Here is a 16,005-nt window from a genome sequence, read left to right as displayed (position 1 = left end):
TCGCGAGATAGAATGGAAATCTATGCCAGTTCCTACCTGCTATAGATCTCCATTCTGGCGCCGGATATTCCAACAGAGTTAAGAAGAGCTCGCTGTACTTTGTAAGGCTATCATTTAATATCCCTTTTGCAACAGCAGCTTGATATAGTTGTTTGTTTGTTTGTTTTTTTCTTTTTAAATGGGGGGGGGGGGGAGAAAAAAAAAAAAGAGCCCACAAGAACAGCGTTCTATAGCACATTACAGTGATAAACATAGCTTTATGTATGTCACTTTTGGCGATTTGAAGATGCAGATATTTGAAGTCATACGCAAATGAAGTAGTTGGTGACAGAGCAGGGCTTTAGCTCATGGAGCACTACTTTGCTGCCCAAGAAAGATGGGAGATGTCTCCAACTGCAAATGGTGGTGCAGACAGGAGAGGGGTCAGGAGACAGGTAGGGGTCTCAGTGCATCAACTGCTTCATTTGAATAGACTTCAATGTTGTTTCTCTGAAAATCTACAGAAGTGACACACACAACAGAGGCAGGTTATCACTGTAATATGTTCTGTAACATGGTGGTGACAGCTGAATATGCTTGAAGCAGGTGGTAGATTCAGGAACTTCTTTGATAGATGCATAGTTATGACAGGCCTGGGAGCTTTCAAAAGGCTCCTGGCTGTCTTGGAAACGGATTGTTGTCCCCAGCATCTGAAGGTTAAAAGGGCTTGTCAAGTTTCAGCACATATATGTTATTGTTTGTATACTGAAAGGCCATTCATGGTCATGTGATGGTCACACAGGTTCATTACGGTTACCTCTCTAATCAGACATCCGTCTTGCAATGAGTTGTGCGCCTGCGAAACAATCACATAACCATGGACAGTTCTAGAAAACCGTGAGGAATTGATACAGAAATTATATTGGAAAATTGTATAACTTTTTATTATACTATTGTATTGAAGTATATTGTAAAATTGCAACTCTTCTATTACACTCAGCCTAAAAAGCAACTCTAAATTGTCAGATCTAGTGTTTTTACGTTCACAAACCGTACTACTGATGTAAAGAAAGTCTCTTGAAGGTTGGGTATGCTTTAAGTTACTTCCTATACGTCAATTTTGGAATTAACATACGGCAAACCTTACAACTATTCTGCATGTCCAAAACATGCCAATACTTATACTGGCTCATAATGTAAGTTAAATGGATGGCTGTAAGACGCCCAAATGTGGCATCCACCACTTATAGATAAAGGGTTAAAAGAAAATAGCATTGGATGCTAGTTTATGGAACGGTGCGGTCTGCCAATCATTCCCCCATACAGGTAAAAAAAAAAAAAAAAAAAAACGAAAAAGGGGTCCTACAATAAATATTAGCCAAACATACTCTTTAGGTCTCTGTGTGGATCTGTTTAACATGTATGTGCCAGGTAAACGCCTGTCAGAGCAATACAATGTGAAGTGTGCCTTAATATGCAGCAAAATAAGGATAAAAAAAAAAAAATACAATGTGGAGGTTGAAACCTAACCAAAGAAAGAAACAGACTAGGGCGGCAACAGTAAGACTAGGATCACAAGGGTGCATGTCATTGACATTAATGCAATAGTGGATTCCAATTTTCTATGCTATTACTGTACAAGGAATTGCGACAACTGTGTGCAACAAATACATTTGATGCAGCTTCAGCCATCCAGGCAAGCTCATACAACTACATGCAGTCACAACATGCAAACACTGCAAAAAAAAAAAAAAAGTCTTTCCTGTAGACCTGGCTCCAAGCTAGACAGTAAGTAACATTATCAAACCAAGTTTAAAAGGGTTTGATGCCTAGTATACTACTATCTGCCAAAACTAACTGGATCTTTAGGTGCCTAATATAAGAAACGCTAAACTCAGATTTCATTTTTTAAAGGGGTTTTTAAGTCCCATGGTTTGTATGAGGTTTCTAAAGCTGGTCACACACTTTAGAAAGCTGCCTGCTATAGTATCTTGCATGCCTTTCCTAAACACTTGGTACGCTCAGAAAGGTATGCATATGTTTGAACAGGGAGAAACCACTAGCAGACACTTCTGGCAGCGACTTATCTGCCAAATAGGATCAACATTTGTTGAGGGAGAGTTGAGAGGACCTCATACACATTTAGATGCTCATCCAGTCCAAGCAATACTAGCATGTTTGGCAGACATACAGAAAAAGTGTATTGCTAGCTTAAGGCCAGTGAGATAAGAGGTCACATTTGTAATGTGCTTTTCTCACAGGGACTCAAAGCGCAAAGATCATTGTAGAGTAGGCGAGTTAGTAGCTGCCGTACATGAACTCATCCCCACAACACGCACAAGGGTCAGTTGCTTTACGGAAACCATACAGCAGATGAAGAATTAGGATAAGGCATGTTGAATTTTAACAGTATGATCCTTTGATTTCAAGGAAAAAGCTCTGTCCTAATTAACACACTTAATACTTGGTAAAACAGAGTATGTGCACATAGGAGAATGTCAGGAACAGCTGTCTGCTGAATGGCAAAAATTAAGCTGTAGAGCAACCTTTAGAGACAGACATTAATAGAAGATTTGGGTCCGGTGACCGAGTCGCTTTCATATTATCTGACTCTTACAGATTTGCCTTTGCTTTCAACTACAGCAGTAGTCCTCTGGTCAAGCAAGAAGTCATTTAACCATATTTTATGTAGTGGTTGTGGGTCATTTATGTCAGTCAGAAATGTATCCTAAGAAACAACATATACTTGTAAAAAGATACTTTACCTTCTTTACCGGTGATGTAGGTGTGACTTGCCCAGATGGTACAGTTGAAGCAGGAGCAGGTACATTCGACATTTGAGATCTGTTGTTTGTACTATTTGCAGATTGTTTGGTTTTATCTACAAATGTAAAGAAAATAGAGAAACAGTAGAATAAACATTTAAAAACGAACAGGTTGAAAAGGAGGCACAATACACTAACTCAGAGTACCACAACATTCACTACACCATATTATATACAAGTAATGCCTTAATACTGCATCAACTGAAAACTAAATGTCTTAAAGCAGAAATCAAAAATATCCTGAATTAAATTCGAAAAATACTGCAGATGTTACAGCTCTGTCATCAGAATAGAGAAGCATCAAGCATGATGGATTTAAACACTGCAAGAGTCTATATCATATAATTTCACTAAGACCAAACGCACAAGGTCGAGGCTCTTCTAATGGGTGGGAGGGAGGGAACGGACCCTCCCCCCCCCCCCCATTTGAAGTCAATGAGGAACGGAAGGCACTTGGTAGTCATGAGAGTATATTCCTCAGCCTGCACAAGCTGTTGCGTGTACATGAAGGCTAAGGGCTTATTCATATGACGTTGTTTCACCCAAGAAATTCTGTGAGTGTGGATAGCAGATTTTCCAGACTGAGCACAGCCATGCGGAACAGTGCATTGGAATGAGTTATGATGCACGAGCTCCCAAATGGCCAATCACTACTGTACTGAAATAACTGTTAGTTCAGTACTGTAGCAAGCTCATGCATCCTAACTCAATATCATACACTAAGTTTCACTATCATGCACTGGGTGCCACTGGGATTTGATGTACATGTTGCCATGTAGGCCACAGATCCTATAAATTATGGCAATGCATGCATTGTACTTTTACATTAAGGCCCTCTGGATAACAGAATGTCATTTTTAAAACAAACTGCTTAATAAATACAAACTTTTGCACCCTAGTACGTGTATAAATATATAAAGGGATCATAATACATAATGTTTAAATCGAATACAATGTCATCAATATTTCACATATGTTCACATTTGCTTACCAGTTTCTGCCTCAGATTCAGAGTCTTCCTCCTCTTCTTCCTCACTGGAACAACTGGATTCATCTTTCTTTCCTTCATCTTCCTCGTCCACCTTTTCTTGCTCTAGTGCTTCGATGCTTGAAATGGTCTTCTCATGCTCAATAATTAAGGTCTCTTTGCTTAAAGAAAAAAAAATTGGAGGGGAAAAAAGTTTATTGTTACACCAATGTAACTATATAATGGTATGCATTAAAAAATAGAATTAAAAAGGTAGTGAGGTAGAATTTAAACCCCCTTTGACAGCTAAGTGAAGTGACCAAAACAGTTCTCAGCTACACTTGATTAAAAAGTTAAGGGGCTCCTAACACATTGGAAGTGAAGGGGAATTTGAGGTTGTCCATTCCATTTGCACCCCGTCTCTGCTTTTACTCACTGATCAGCCTCAGAAAAATGGGGCTAATCAGCAGAGACCACCGCTAAGCAGCAGGCCAGGACCGCACTGGGAGGACATTGAAGTACCCGGGATAAGCGAGTATGATTATTTACTTCACCCCCCACCCTTTCCTGCAGTCCAATTGTAAAATAAAATTTTAGCCTGGACAACCTCTTTAACCACTTCCGGACCGCCCATAGACTATATACGTCCGGGAAGTGGTTGCCTAGTTCTGCCAGGACGTACCTGTACGTCCATCAGAACACTGCAGCTGCACGGAGATCGTGTAGCTGCTTTCACTAGGAGCCGGCTGTAACTTCAGCCGGAGCTCCCAGAGAGAAGACAGGGCAGATTTATTACCTCCCCTGCCTTCTCGATCGCTGTGTATACAGCGCTCAATGAGCGCTGTGTACACAGCTATGGACGCAGCCATAATTCAGCTGCCCTCTGACCCAGCGGACACGTGATCCACCGGGAGCAGCTTCTTACAAGAGCTGCTGGGTCCTACAGGAGCCAGATCAGCTCAGTAAGCTGTGTATACAGCATGCAGGAGGTTGGATTTCTCCTGTATCTGAGGTTAAATGTAGCAGCCCCAGTTATAGGAGAAATCAGCCTCAAGTACAAAAAAAAAAGTGATCAGATGTCCCCAAAGGTCTCTTATCACCTTATGGGGACACAATCTGAAAAAAAAAATAAATAAATAAAAATAAATATATAGTAAAAAAAAGTTTAAAAAAATGTAAATAAAATAAAAAATAAATAAGACGCTAATAAAACGCCGTTATTAAAGGTTATAGCCCTACCCCGATGACACCATACAAAATAAAAATTACCGTAACGGAGAGGAAAAACTATATTATAAAGTTTTTCAGTGACACTTTGTATTATTAAATTAAAAAAAAAAAATTGAAAACCAGACACAATTTCCCTCCTATTTTGTTTATATTTTCTCAGATATAAAAAAAAATTAAAACACATTCGAAAATAAAGATGACATAAAAATAAAGCCCTATGTGTCCCCGAAAAAAGACGCAAAAATTAGTTGACTGAGACATACGGGAAAAATGTTACAGCCCTCAAAACCGCACATGCAAAATAAACCTAAAATGTGTCTGGTCCTGGACCACAAATTGGCCTGGTACTGAAGTGGTTAAGCACATCTCCACTTGTCAGCTCATCTCAAAAATCAGGTTCTCTGAAAATCTGTGTGCAAAATTTCAGGGTAAAACTTAGCTCTTGCAATGCAGGAAACTGTGATGCCTGTGCTTAGGGCAGCATGAATCTAACGGACAAGACTGCCTTTAACAGGACACAGAATAACATTCAATTACAGCTGATTTACACAGCCATAGTCTGGCAGAAACATACAGTCCATGTGCCGGCTTTATTGTGGGTCTGACTGCAACCCTTGTGAGCTGAACTTACTGATATATAATGCAGTAAAGTTTCAGAACTACCGAAACTCGACTGACCTTCAAGTGAGTAACGCCACTGAAATTCTGAAGCGCATAACATTATAAATTCAGTATAACAGTATCGTCCATGCTCAGTTCAAAAGGAATCAGGTTTGGCCCAAGAAAAAGGTCTGACACTGACAAATATGGCCATGTGAAAGGGCCCATGTTCTGATCTTAACACAAAATGTTGTCTGGTGAAAATTATACATCAATTGCGGTTTTAAAAGCTATAAGGGTACACTTAGATTTTTAAAAACACCATTTCTTTCCCATCTTAGCTTGGCAAAAGGATCTTTAACCACGGCGATAATAACTTTCTTTTTTTAACAAATGACAGAATAAATGTCTGCCTTAGTTCACAGCATATTTCTTTAAAGACATAAAACCAACTATGCTACATGTATAAATATTTTAGTTTAGACTGTCAAGACGTTCAAGGAATTCAGGCATTCCTAACACTAATTTCTGAAAATACTTACTTCTTCAGTGATTTCAGGGACTGATTGTTCTCTGTAGTCGATGACTCAATTAAAGGAGATTTCTCTTGCTTTTCACTAAGCAGCTGGAAGGGAATATTAATAGAAGATATTCTATTGAAATATTTTTTTCATAAATCAAGAAGTTAATGCCAAGATTTATCCTTGGAGAAACATCACAGAAAACGAGCTTTACATCCATTACCCAAACAACCACTTTCTCTTATCATTCATGGTACTGAGTGCAAAAAAGTCTAACCAAAGATCAGCTGATCTTTTTCCATGCCTATAATCCTAACAAACCAAATAGCTACAGGCATAGCTGACAGAAGAGGTTTTTCAACTGAATCATCAAATGACAGCTATCTTAAAGGGGCTGTCCTGTTATAAGCACTTCTCCCCTGTTCTGTGGATAGGGTATAAGCGCCGGAACGGAAGAGGGGCCAATCGCCATATACTGCAGAGATCAGGAGGATGAGTGAGTAAGTCCCCCTTAAAGGGGTTGTTCCATAACAAGGATCCTATCTATACTGCTAGTTTATGTGGATTTAAGACTTTTTCTAAATACATGTGTTTCTATGACCACGGGCCCCAAACCATGGGCCTATCAGCACTTCCAATGGTTTTGCAGGCAAATAGCTTACTTCTATGAGCAGGTCTATGCTGCATCTGTGAGAACAGTATGATCAGAAATACAAAGGGAAAGACCTACACACATTAGATGGCCTGTCAGTCCCAGTACATTCATGTAACATGTAGAACCACCTTAAAAGAGCAGGACAGCAACAGGAAAATATGATAATAACAAAAAACTGAAGTTAGCATTACACCAACCAGATTTTGTTTCTTCTGAAGTTCTTCCAAATATCCTAAAATATCTTCATCAGCGACATCAAACGCAGTTTGACCCTGCAAAAAATTATAATTCAAAATGAGTTATTTTTAGATTGGTGTGTGTTTGACTGTCAGGTCCTACCTCTCTGTGCCAGCGTGAACTGCTGTGCTCACTTGTCATACTATTAATAGTGCCAGCTGCGAGTACAGAGGTGGTTGTCTGATAAATTTGATACACGATAGCTCATTCAAATGGAGGGACAAAAAAAAAACCAAACATATTACTGAGCCTTTCTTTAAGTAAATGTTGATAAGCAGATTTCCACAAGAAAGAACATAACTGTAGGTCTTTCCTACAGGTGACACTGCTATGCCAAATATATTTGGGTTCACAGACAACCCCATTCCATACACCAATTCAGTGCGTCAGTAAAACAAAACACTTTCTGGTGTACATTGGACTAGTAAAGAATTCTACTGTTAAGAGTAGAAACATAGATATTACAGTAGCATTCCTGTTCATATGAATTACCTACCACTTTGTTGACCGTATCCATATCACAAAGATGTTCTACAAGGATCCTACAAGCTTCTTCTTTACCCCAGTGAGCTGCAGCATGAAGTGGCGTCCAACCATCATAATCTTTAACATTAATATCATAACCCGCTTGAATTAAAAGCCTGCAAACAAATTAGAAGCCATTACTCACACAGCTAAGAAACACAATTTCTATTGTTTGACGCCACAGGAGACAGAATAGCAAAAAAATAAAATAAATAAACGTTTTGGCTAAATCAGACATTTTCCTACAGACTTCCAATATCATTCATCCAAGCCCAAAATTACAGCTCTAGAATTTTAAACACATTTGCACGTATGGCACACACTGACTTTCCTCATTGGAGGCTACCTGTAATCAAATTATAAAAAAAAAAAAAAAAAAAAAAAAAAAAAAAGTCACTATATAAAAAAAAACCAAAAACCTTGCACTAGCATATGACTCTGGCCAGGGGATTAAATGAAAGTGTTTTCTACATACATTAATGTAATATAATATATGGTACTACACCGTTAATCCCCGATATAAAAATAAAATTTATTTTAACATGAATGTGCTTTCAAAATACATATGAAAATAAAAGCCACCACCACTAATAGTGAATTACTATGAATGCTTACTTTAAAACTTCAGTGTAACCTTTTGCTGCTGCTACATGCAGAGCTGTGCCACCAGATTTCGTATGCCGCACATCATTTATCTGCCCACTGTTCAGCCACTGTCTTGCATCTCTAAGCATAATCCGCTCTTCCTCTTTCCTAGCAGCTTCAACATCAATACCTGCTCAAGAGACAAAAACACCCCAACAAAACGTTCAATACATTAAACAGAATACAAATCGTCACAAAATACATTTATTTTCTCAGAGCATCTTTTCTCATAAATCTGCTGAGTCACGCCTCCTATTTCTCCTGAAATAAAATTATACAATATATACACACACACACACATATATATATATATATATATATATATATATATGATTTTTTTTTTACACACTGCCATTCCCAACAACAGTGACAACAGGGCAGTATCATTCCCTTTGCCAATGTGCTGTGCCCCTACACAATAAGACCCTGTTAGTAAGCATTGTTGCGGTGTACAGAGATCTCCTCTCAACCGGTAACTCCCATCTGCCATTTAAGTGACAAATTTCTAGGAGGAATAAAAGGAATATTAGAACTCTTCTAAAAGTTATCAGAAAGGATGCTCCAGTATTGTTATAATATGGAGACGTAGTTACGAACATACATGACAAGTAAGGACTGGCATGTGACCAGCTCACCCCAATCTAGACATAAAAGGAAAAGAGGAGTGTTAAGTTCTGCTTAACGTCTTTTCAGTTTCGTCATATTGCACAGCATACTGAACACATTTCCTCTAGTGTTTTATGACCTTGTAATAGATGTTCCAGAAACACAAACATTAAATCTACTCTGATGTCACCGCAGATCCTTTGGGATTTATTCGCTGTTGAGAAATCCATGACTGAAGGAGCAAAGGAGTCAAGTTAAACATGATGTACACTCTATAAAGAAAATGTAAATGGATTTTCCCACAAAAGCAAATAGCCAGAGATGACAGAAGGTAAGATGTAAGGCTAGGCGATTACGATCTAGATCATGACAAAACATTTTACCTCAACTACGATTAATTAAAAGTTATTTTGGGATACTCACTTTTCACAAGCCATGCCCCCAATTTATATGCCATTGAATTTTCTTTCAGTTTACATATCAGCACCAATCCTGATCGAGTGACATATACTTAGCCAATGGCAGCATGAGGCAGTATGGCATGGATGCTAAATAACTGATATGAGCAAGTTCACAACGAGTAGTTGACGCTGGGTTCACACTAGCGCCCGGACTCTGTTTTAAGGTTTCCGTCTTCTGCATGCAGAAGACTAAAAGCTGTCAGACTGGGTCCGGCCGTGAGCGCTGGTGAGTGTTTTATGCTCTCCGCCGCGAAACCGTTTTTTTTTTTTTTTTAAAACCGGACACAGAGTACTGCATGTCCGACTCTGTGTCCAGTGTAAAAAAAAAAAATCGGTTTCGCGGCAGAGAGCATAAAACGCTCACCGGCGCTCATGGCCGGACGTCTTTCAATGGGTATGGGGGCGTTCACACTACCGTCGGTGTCCGACATGTAGTGTCCGCTCCAAATCTGTCACGGACACTAGCTGTGTCCGCTCCACCTGTCATTTAGTTCAATGGGCATCGGGTGCGTTCTTTTGCACTCCGTGCCCGTCCTTTCCTGTCTGCAGGTGAAAATGTCCGACTTCTCAAGTGGACAGAAAAACCCTGCATGCAGGGTTCCTCTGTCCGCTTGAGAAGTCGGACATCTTCTCCTGCGGACAGGAAAGGATGGGCACGGAGTGCAAAAGAACGCACCCGATGCCCATTGAACTAAATGACAGGTGGAGCGGACACAGCTAGTGTCCGCTCCTAGTGTCCGTGACAGATTTTGAGCGGACATTAGGAGCGGACACTACATGTCGGACACCGACGGTAGTGTGAACGCTCCCTATGAAAGAGTTCTGCAGCTTTCCGTCTCCTGCTCTGTTTTGTGCAGGAAACGGAAACCTGTATGAACGGAGTCCGGGCGCAGATGTGAACGAGCCCTGAGTGAACTTTCAATTTCAGTTATTTTGTGACTAAATGCCCAGTCCTGGTGAGATACATGGCAGTCTATTGGAGCAGCTAACATGTCAAAGAAAGCCAAAGTCCAACACTACATCTTTCATAAGGGATCAGGGATGGCCTAGGCAAATGGACGTTAACAGCCAACATCCAACAATTAACACCTATCATAGTCTGGTCTAACAGTGCTTAGAGCTCCAGTTATATTGTACTTATTCCAGATCTCAGGTATAGACATGGGCAATAAAATTCTGACTGCCTACAGCCTTCACTAGGAGGAGGTTAAAGCATATCACTTCAAATGAAAGAGGTGGTTTAGATTTAATACTGTTCAAAACCATTTGGTTGAGACCATATGCTGTGGAAAAGCTGCATAAGAGCAATTTTATATTAAGAACATGCCCTGACAGGTCAAAAGACATCATATGATTACATACATAGCCTATTTATGGAGAGCAGGTGGACTATGCCTCGTTTCCTCATTGCCACCCACATTATGGGGAAATTAGGAAGCAGTTTATACAACAAAAAAGGTTTCAATTTCAAGCCTGGAAATATAAAAGGCCAAACCTGATTTGTTGCTATGAAAAACAGTTTCAGAATATATGAGAGACCCGTCTAGATTAGTTTTGTTAATGTTTAGGAATGGAGAACGATGTCTTACAAGAAGCAAGTTATTTATTAAGCATTCAAGGAGTCCAGCAACTCCACAGAAAGCCCAATAAGAGCAAAGCAAGAACAAAAAGCAGTAAATCGCGTTCATTCAAACTTTGGTCCAGAATAAACAATCTAAGGGTGCATTCACACTACGTTTCCTGAAGCTTATTCTGAACGTAAATCACGTTCAGAATAAGCGGCGTATAAAGCAGCTCCATTCATTTCTATGGGAGCCGGCATACGAGCGCTCCCCATAGAAATGAATGGGCTGCTTCTTTCACTCCGTGCAGTCCCATTGAAGTGAATGGGGAGTGCCGGCGTATACGGCTAGCTCTGCTCATGCCGTGCCGTACACACCGGCACTTCCCATTCACTTCAATGGGACTGCTCGCAGTGAAAGAAGCAGCCCATTCATTTCTATGGGGAGCGCTCGTATGCCGGCTCCCATAGAAATGAATGGAGCTGCTTTAAACGCCGCTTATTCTGAACGTGTTTTACATTCAGAATAAGCTAGCGTTTACTCAGTGTGAATGCACTCTTAGAGGTTTTTATGCACATTTCATTGCCTTGTCATATGCACACGAGGCTTCGGTAAGTCTATAAACATAGTGAAACTCTACACATCTTGCTTAGAAACTTGGTACTGGTACCTTGACGGTTAACTTCATTCTGAAGCAGTTCTTCCATGGCCTCTTCCTCAGCAATGTCTAATGGAGTGTCACCTTCACTATTCACTGCCCCCACATTGGCTCCTTGACTAATTAAATATCTGCAAGACAGACAGAAGCACTTACAGAAAAGCAGCAAATAGATTTTACTATTGTAGATCTAAATATCTTAAACCATAATAAGAATCTGTTCAAAAACTCTTCTCATGGACATGTGTTAGGAATTACTAAGAAATATAAGGGCGGGATCACACAAACTCTTTACAGCACTTTTCCTTGTTTTGTTTTTTATATGTTGAAGTTAGATCTTAGCTGTATGACAATAAGCAAACATGTTTCTTGGGTGCATTTTTTTTTTCTATAGAAAATAAAAACAAATTGGGGAAAAAAAAAAAAAGGTGTAATCACAAAAAATAAAACTAAATCCCAAAGAGTGTAATGTGTAAAAAAAATAAATTATACATACATACAAGACACCCACCTATGTAGCGAATGGGGATCCCATTTGGCAGTGCCATTGCCTCCTATACCAGGGAATGTAAGAAGTCATGCACAATCATCAGCATCCATCTCTCTAGATCAGGGGTCCTCAAACTTTTTAAACAGTGGGCCGGAGGCAGAGCAGGTCGCACAGACATCGGGAGCAGTGCCCTCCAATAGGTAAAGTGAAGTGCGCTCCATGGCCTGGCCCGAGCTCCCCAGGAGCTTCATTATAAATGCACGCCTGCCAGCGTTGACGGCGGGGCCAGACAGAAGTGCTTGGCGGGCCGCATGTGGCCCGCGGGCTGCAGTTTGAGGACCCCTGCTCTAGATAGACTAGGAGACCTTTATTTTCACATTGGTATTGTTTAAGAATTCTGATTTGCATCTAAAGAAATGCTTATAGCATATCCTGTGCATATACTATAAAATGTCCAAGGTGGGACATGACTGTATAGAAATACAGTGAAGGAAAAATTTGATCCCTTGCTGATTTTGTAAGCTTGCCCACTGACAAAAGATATGAACAGTCTATAATTTTAAGGGTGGGTTAATTTTTAACAGAGAATATCAAAAATAAAATTCAGAAAATCACATTGTATAAATTTTATAAATGTATTTGCATTTTGCATAGAGGAAATGGCAAACGACTTAATACTTGTTGGCAAACCCTTGTTGGAGCGCACAGCAGTCAGATGTTCTTTGTAGTTGATGATGAGGTTTACACACGTCAGGAAAAATTTTGGTCCACTCCTGTTTGCAGATCATCTCTAAGTCATTAAAATTTTGAGGCTGTTGCTTGGCAACTCGGAGCTTCAGCTCCCTCCGTAAGTTTTCTATGGGATTAAGATTTGGGGACTGGCTAGGCCATTCCATGACCTTAATGTGCTTCTTTTTCAGCCACTCCTTTCTTGCTTTGGGTGTATGTTTTGGCGCATTGTCCTGCTGGAGGACCCAGCCACAACCCATTTTTAATGTCCTGGAGGAGGGAAGAAGGTCGTCGCTCAAAATTTTACGGTACATGGCTCCATCCATTCTTCCATTAATGCTGTGAAGTAGTCCTGTGCTCTTAGCAGAGAAACACCCCCAAAACATAAAGTTTCCACCTCCATGCTCACCAGTGGGGACGGTGTTCTTTGGGTCATAGGCAGCATTTCTCTTCCTCCAAACATGGCAAGTTGAGTTAATGCCAAAGAGCTCAATTTTTGTCTCATCTGACCACAGCACCTTCTCCCAATGACTCTCAGAATCATCCGGGTGTTCATTTGGCAAACTTCTTGAGCAGGGGGACCTTGCGGGACCTGCAGGATTTTACTCCATTATGGCGTAAGGCGTTACCAATGATTTTCTTTGTGACTGTGGTTCCAGCCGCCTTGAAATCGTTAACAAGTTCCTCCCTTGAAGTTTTAGGCTGCTCTATCACCTTTCTCATGATCAAGGATTCCCCACGAGATGAGATTTTGCTTGGAGCCCCAGATCGATGTCGACTGACAGTCATTTTGTTTTCTTCCATTTTCTTACTATTGCACTAACAGTTGTCTCCTTCTCACCCAGCGTCTTATTTATGGTTTTGTAGCCCATTCCAGCCTTGTGCAGGTCTATGATCTTGCCTCCTATATACTTCGAAAGCTCTTTGGTCTCGCTCATGTTGTAGAGGTTAGAGTCTGACTGATTCAATGAGTCTGTGGATAACCATCTTTAACGCAGGAAAACAAGTTGAATAGGAACATCTAACTGGTCTGTAGGAGCCAGAACTTTTAATGGTTGGTAGGGGGATCAAATTATTTCTCTATGCAAAATGCCAATTTATAAAATGTGATTTTCTGGATTTTATTTTTGATATTCCCTCACTGTTAAAATTAACCTACCCTTAAAGTTATAGACTGTTCATGTCTTTGTGAGTGGGCAAACTTACAAAGTCAGCAAGGGATCAAATACTTCTTTCCTTCACTGTATGACCATAAAAAACAGATTAGTCATTATATCCATGACTGAAACGCAACCACATTTGGCTGACTTCTTTAAAGACGTTCTGCCATGTATGTGCATGTAGATATTCCTGCTAGATACTATTCCCTCTCAGAACACCCACCTAATGTGTCTAATACAAGAGGACTCAGAATTCGACTAGAAGGCTTGGATCTTCTTTTAGACAGACAATAAGACCTAACACTAGACATGCGCCTCCAAGCACAAGTAAAAGTGGCCCGGTGCCAACTAAGTGTAAAATAAGACCTTGCAGTCCTAAGGATGCACCAAATATATCATAGTGGCACACACTGATGTAGTACAGTCCCCTTTCTGGAGGAAAATAATGTAAACAAAACAGACTGATGGGCCACTCGTTTTAACTCTGTATTATGGCACATCTGCCTATACCAGAAATGCTGCAGGTTTTCTATGCAAATCTACACACCGATAATCTGCAGTGGAATACAGTAGCAGTGAAGTAGATGGGATTATAACAAATCTCATCCCCATGCTACAAAAAAGTTCTGCACAGGAAGAGATCATGTCAATTTCTACTGCAAAATTCACATCTTTCAGTATAGAAGGGTGAAATCCACTGCAAGTTTCAGAATGTGCAAAATCTGCTGTCGTATTTCTGGTGAATTTTTCATCTGAATGTGGAGCGGCCTCATTCTGCACAATTACCTCTGCCCCGGTAAGTGCAGCGCATCTTAGTAATATGGTTTAGCTCCCATTCTGATACAGTTATTGGAGTGTAACTTACTCTGCTATGTCAACATATCCACAGGAAGAAGCAGCGTGCAGCGGTATCCAGCCTTCATTATCTGGTTGATTAATACTGGCTCCATTCTCCACAAGAAACTTGACCATCTCGAGGTTATCATCAATGCAAGCCTGCAGAAAGACAAAAGAGTAAAGTCGTGTCACCCAAAGCCATTCCATGTTCCCTAGCAATATATAAAACTGGAAACCGTTCACAGATGTTTGTGATTCTTATAGTAGGGAAGAAAAAAGCATCAATTTTAGCAAAGTAGTTACACAACCACAGTTAATCTTACTGATCAACAAAGGGATTTTCTACATCATTTACCTATCCATAGTAAGATTAACGGGGCCCAATCAAGAAAGGGGGCCCTTGAGTCTCCTGTGTGAAGGGGGGGGGGGGGGTAGCATGCATGTGTGAGCACTACTCTCTCTGGGACTGAAAGATCAAATCAGTCCATTAGAAGTGAATGGAGAAGATTTCACATTTAAGCTGCAGGGACCCTCTTTCATTGGCTCAATGCACTTTTCCATTAACTGACTGCATATTTAACATGTGGCCATGTTCTTCATAAAGCAGGCAATTTGAATAAGCAAAGCTGCAGTGTAAAGCATGGTGCAACTTTAGTGTCAGAGCAGAAAAATTTCAACCTTATAAACGCTGTCAAAATTGTAGAAGAATAGTTAAACTGTAAAAGCCCACAAAGAATCCCAAAGGCACCATGCCACAGACCCCATATTTGCAGCACAATTCAGGCAATCCTGCTAAGTCAGCAGTGGAGATGCCCCGTGAGAACCCAGCCTATATAGTCAGAAACCGATTCAGTCACTGAAAGTGCTATAACATAGTAACTAGATGGGAATGTAGGGGGGTGAAGCTTCATGTGAGACCAGAGGAGGAGGAAGGAGCATCTCAGAGACAGATTGTAGCTTTTAACTTCAAATGAGGAAGAGCGCACTTCCTCCAGCGTGCAAACTGAAAATGAAGATATACAAAAACCATTACAAAAAATAACAAAAAAACCCAAGAGGCACAAAGAAACCTCAAACTCTTGTCTTGGTCCCATGCATCCAATACAGACACCAGAGGATATGCCAGCCACAAAGACTTTCCATCAGACCTTGCCGCAGTTGGAGATAGAGGAGCGTCAGCAGGTATGAACAAACTAAAAGAAGGAGGCACTAAAAGACTTCCACCCTAAAGGAATAGGACAAAGAGTACTAGCCTGCCCCCCTTCCTTAGCCCACATGTAGACAAAGATACAGGAGAAAGCTTCCCATCTTAGCACAG

At 40.4% G+C, this 16,005-nt stretch overlaps 1 protein-coding gene across 7 annotated transcripts in view; it reads right to left on the bottom strand.

Annotated features, from left to right (window-relative positions):
• Positions 1-16,005, bottom strand: part of PPP1R12A (protein phosphatase 1 regulatory subunit 12A) — a 77,531-nt gene that overhangs the window by 39,138 nt on the left and 22,388 nt on the right. For all 7 annotated transcript variants that reach the window (XM_075274323.1, XM_075274324.1, XM_075274320.1 and 4 more), the window contains exons 2-9: positions 14,716-14,846; positions 11,484-11,602; positions 8,155-8,314; positions 7,511-7,655; positions 6,975-7,049; positions 6,144-6,226; positions 3,796-3,953; positions 2,745-2,860 (exon numbers count right to left, since the gene is read on the bottom strand). In XM_075274323.1, coding sequence (XP_075130424.1) covers positions 2,745-2,860; positions 3,796-3,953; positions 6,144-6,226; positions 6,975-7,049; positions 7,511-7,655; positions 8,155-8,314; positions 11,484-11,602; positions 14,716-14,846 — 987 coding nt within the window. The remainder of the gene's footprint in view (positions 1-2,744; positions 2,861-3,795; positions 3,954-6,143; positions 6,227-6,974; positions 7,050-7,510; positions 7,656-8,154; positions 8,315-11,483; positions 11,603-14,715; positions 14,847-16,005) is intronic.

The sequence above is a fragment of the Leptodactylus fuscus genome, chromosome 5 (genome assembly GCF_031893055.1).
Source record: "Leptodactylus fuscus isolate aLepFus1 chromosome 5, aLepFus1.hap2, whole genome shotgun sequence".
In the NCBI taxonomy this organism is placed as follows: Eukaryota; Metazoa; Chordata; class Amphibia; order Anura; family Leptodactylidae; genus Leptodactylus; species Leptodactylus fuscus.
Note: the sequence above shows the minus strand (reverse complement) of the source record. Positions and strands in the feature narration are given on the sequence as shown.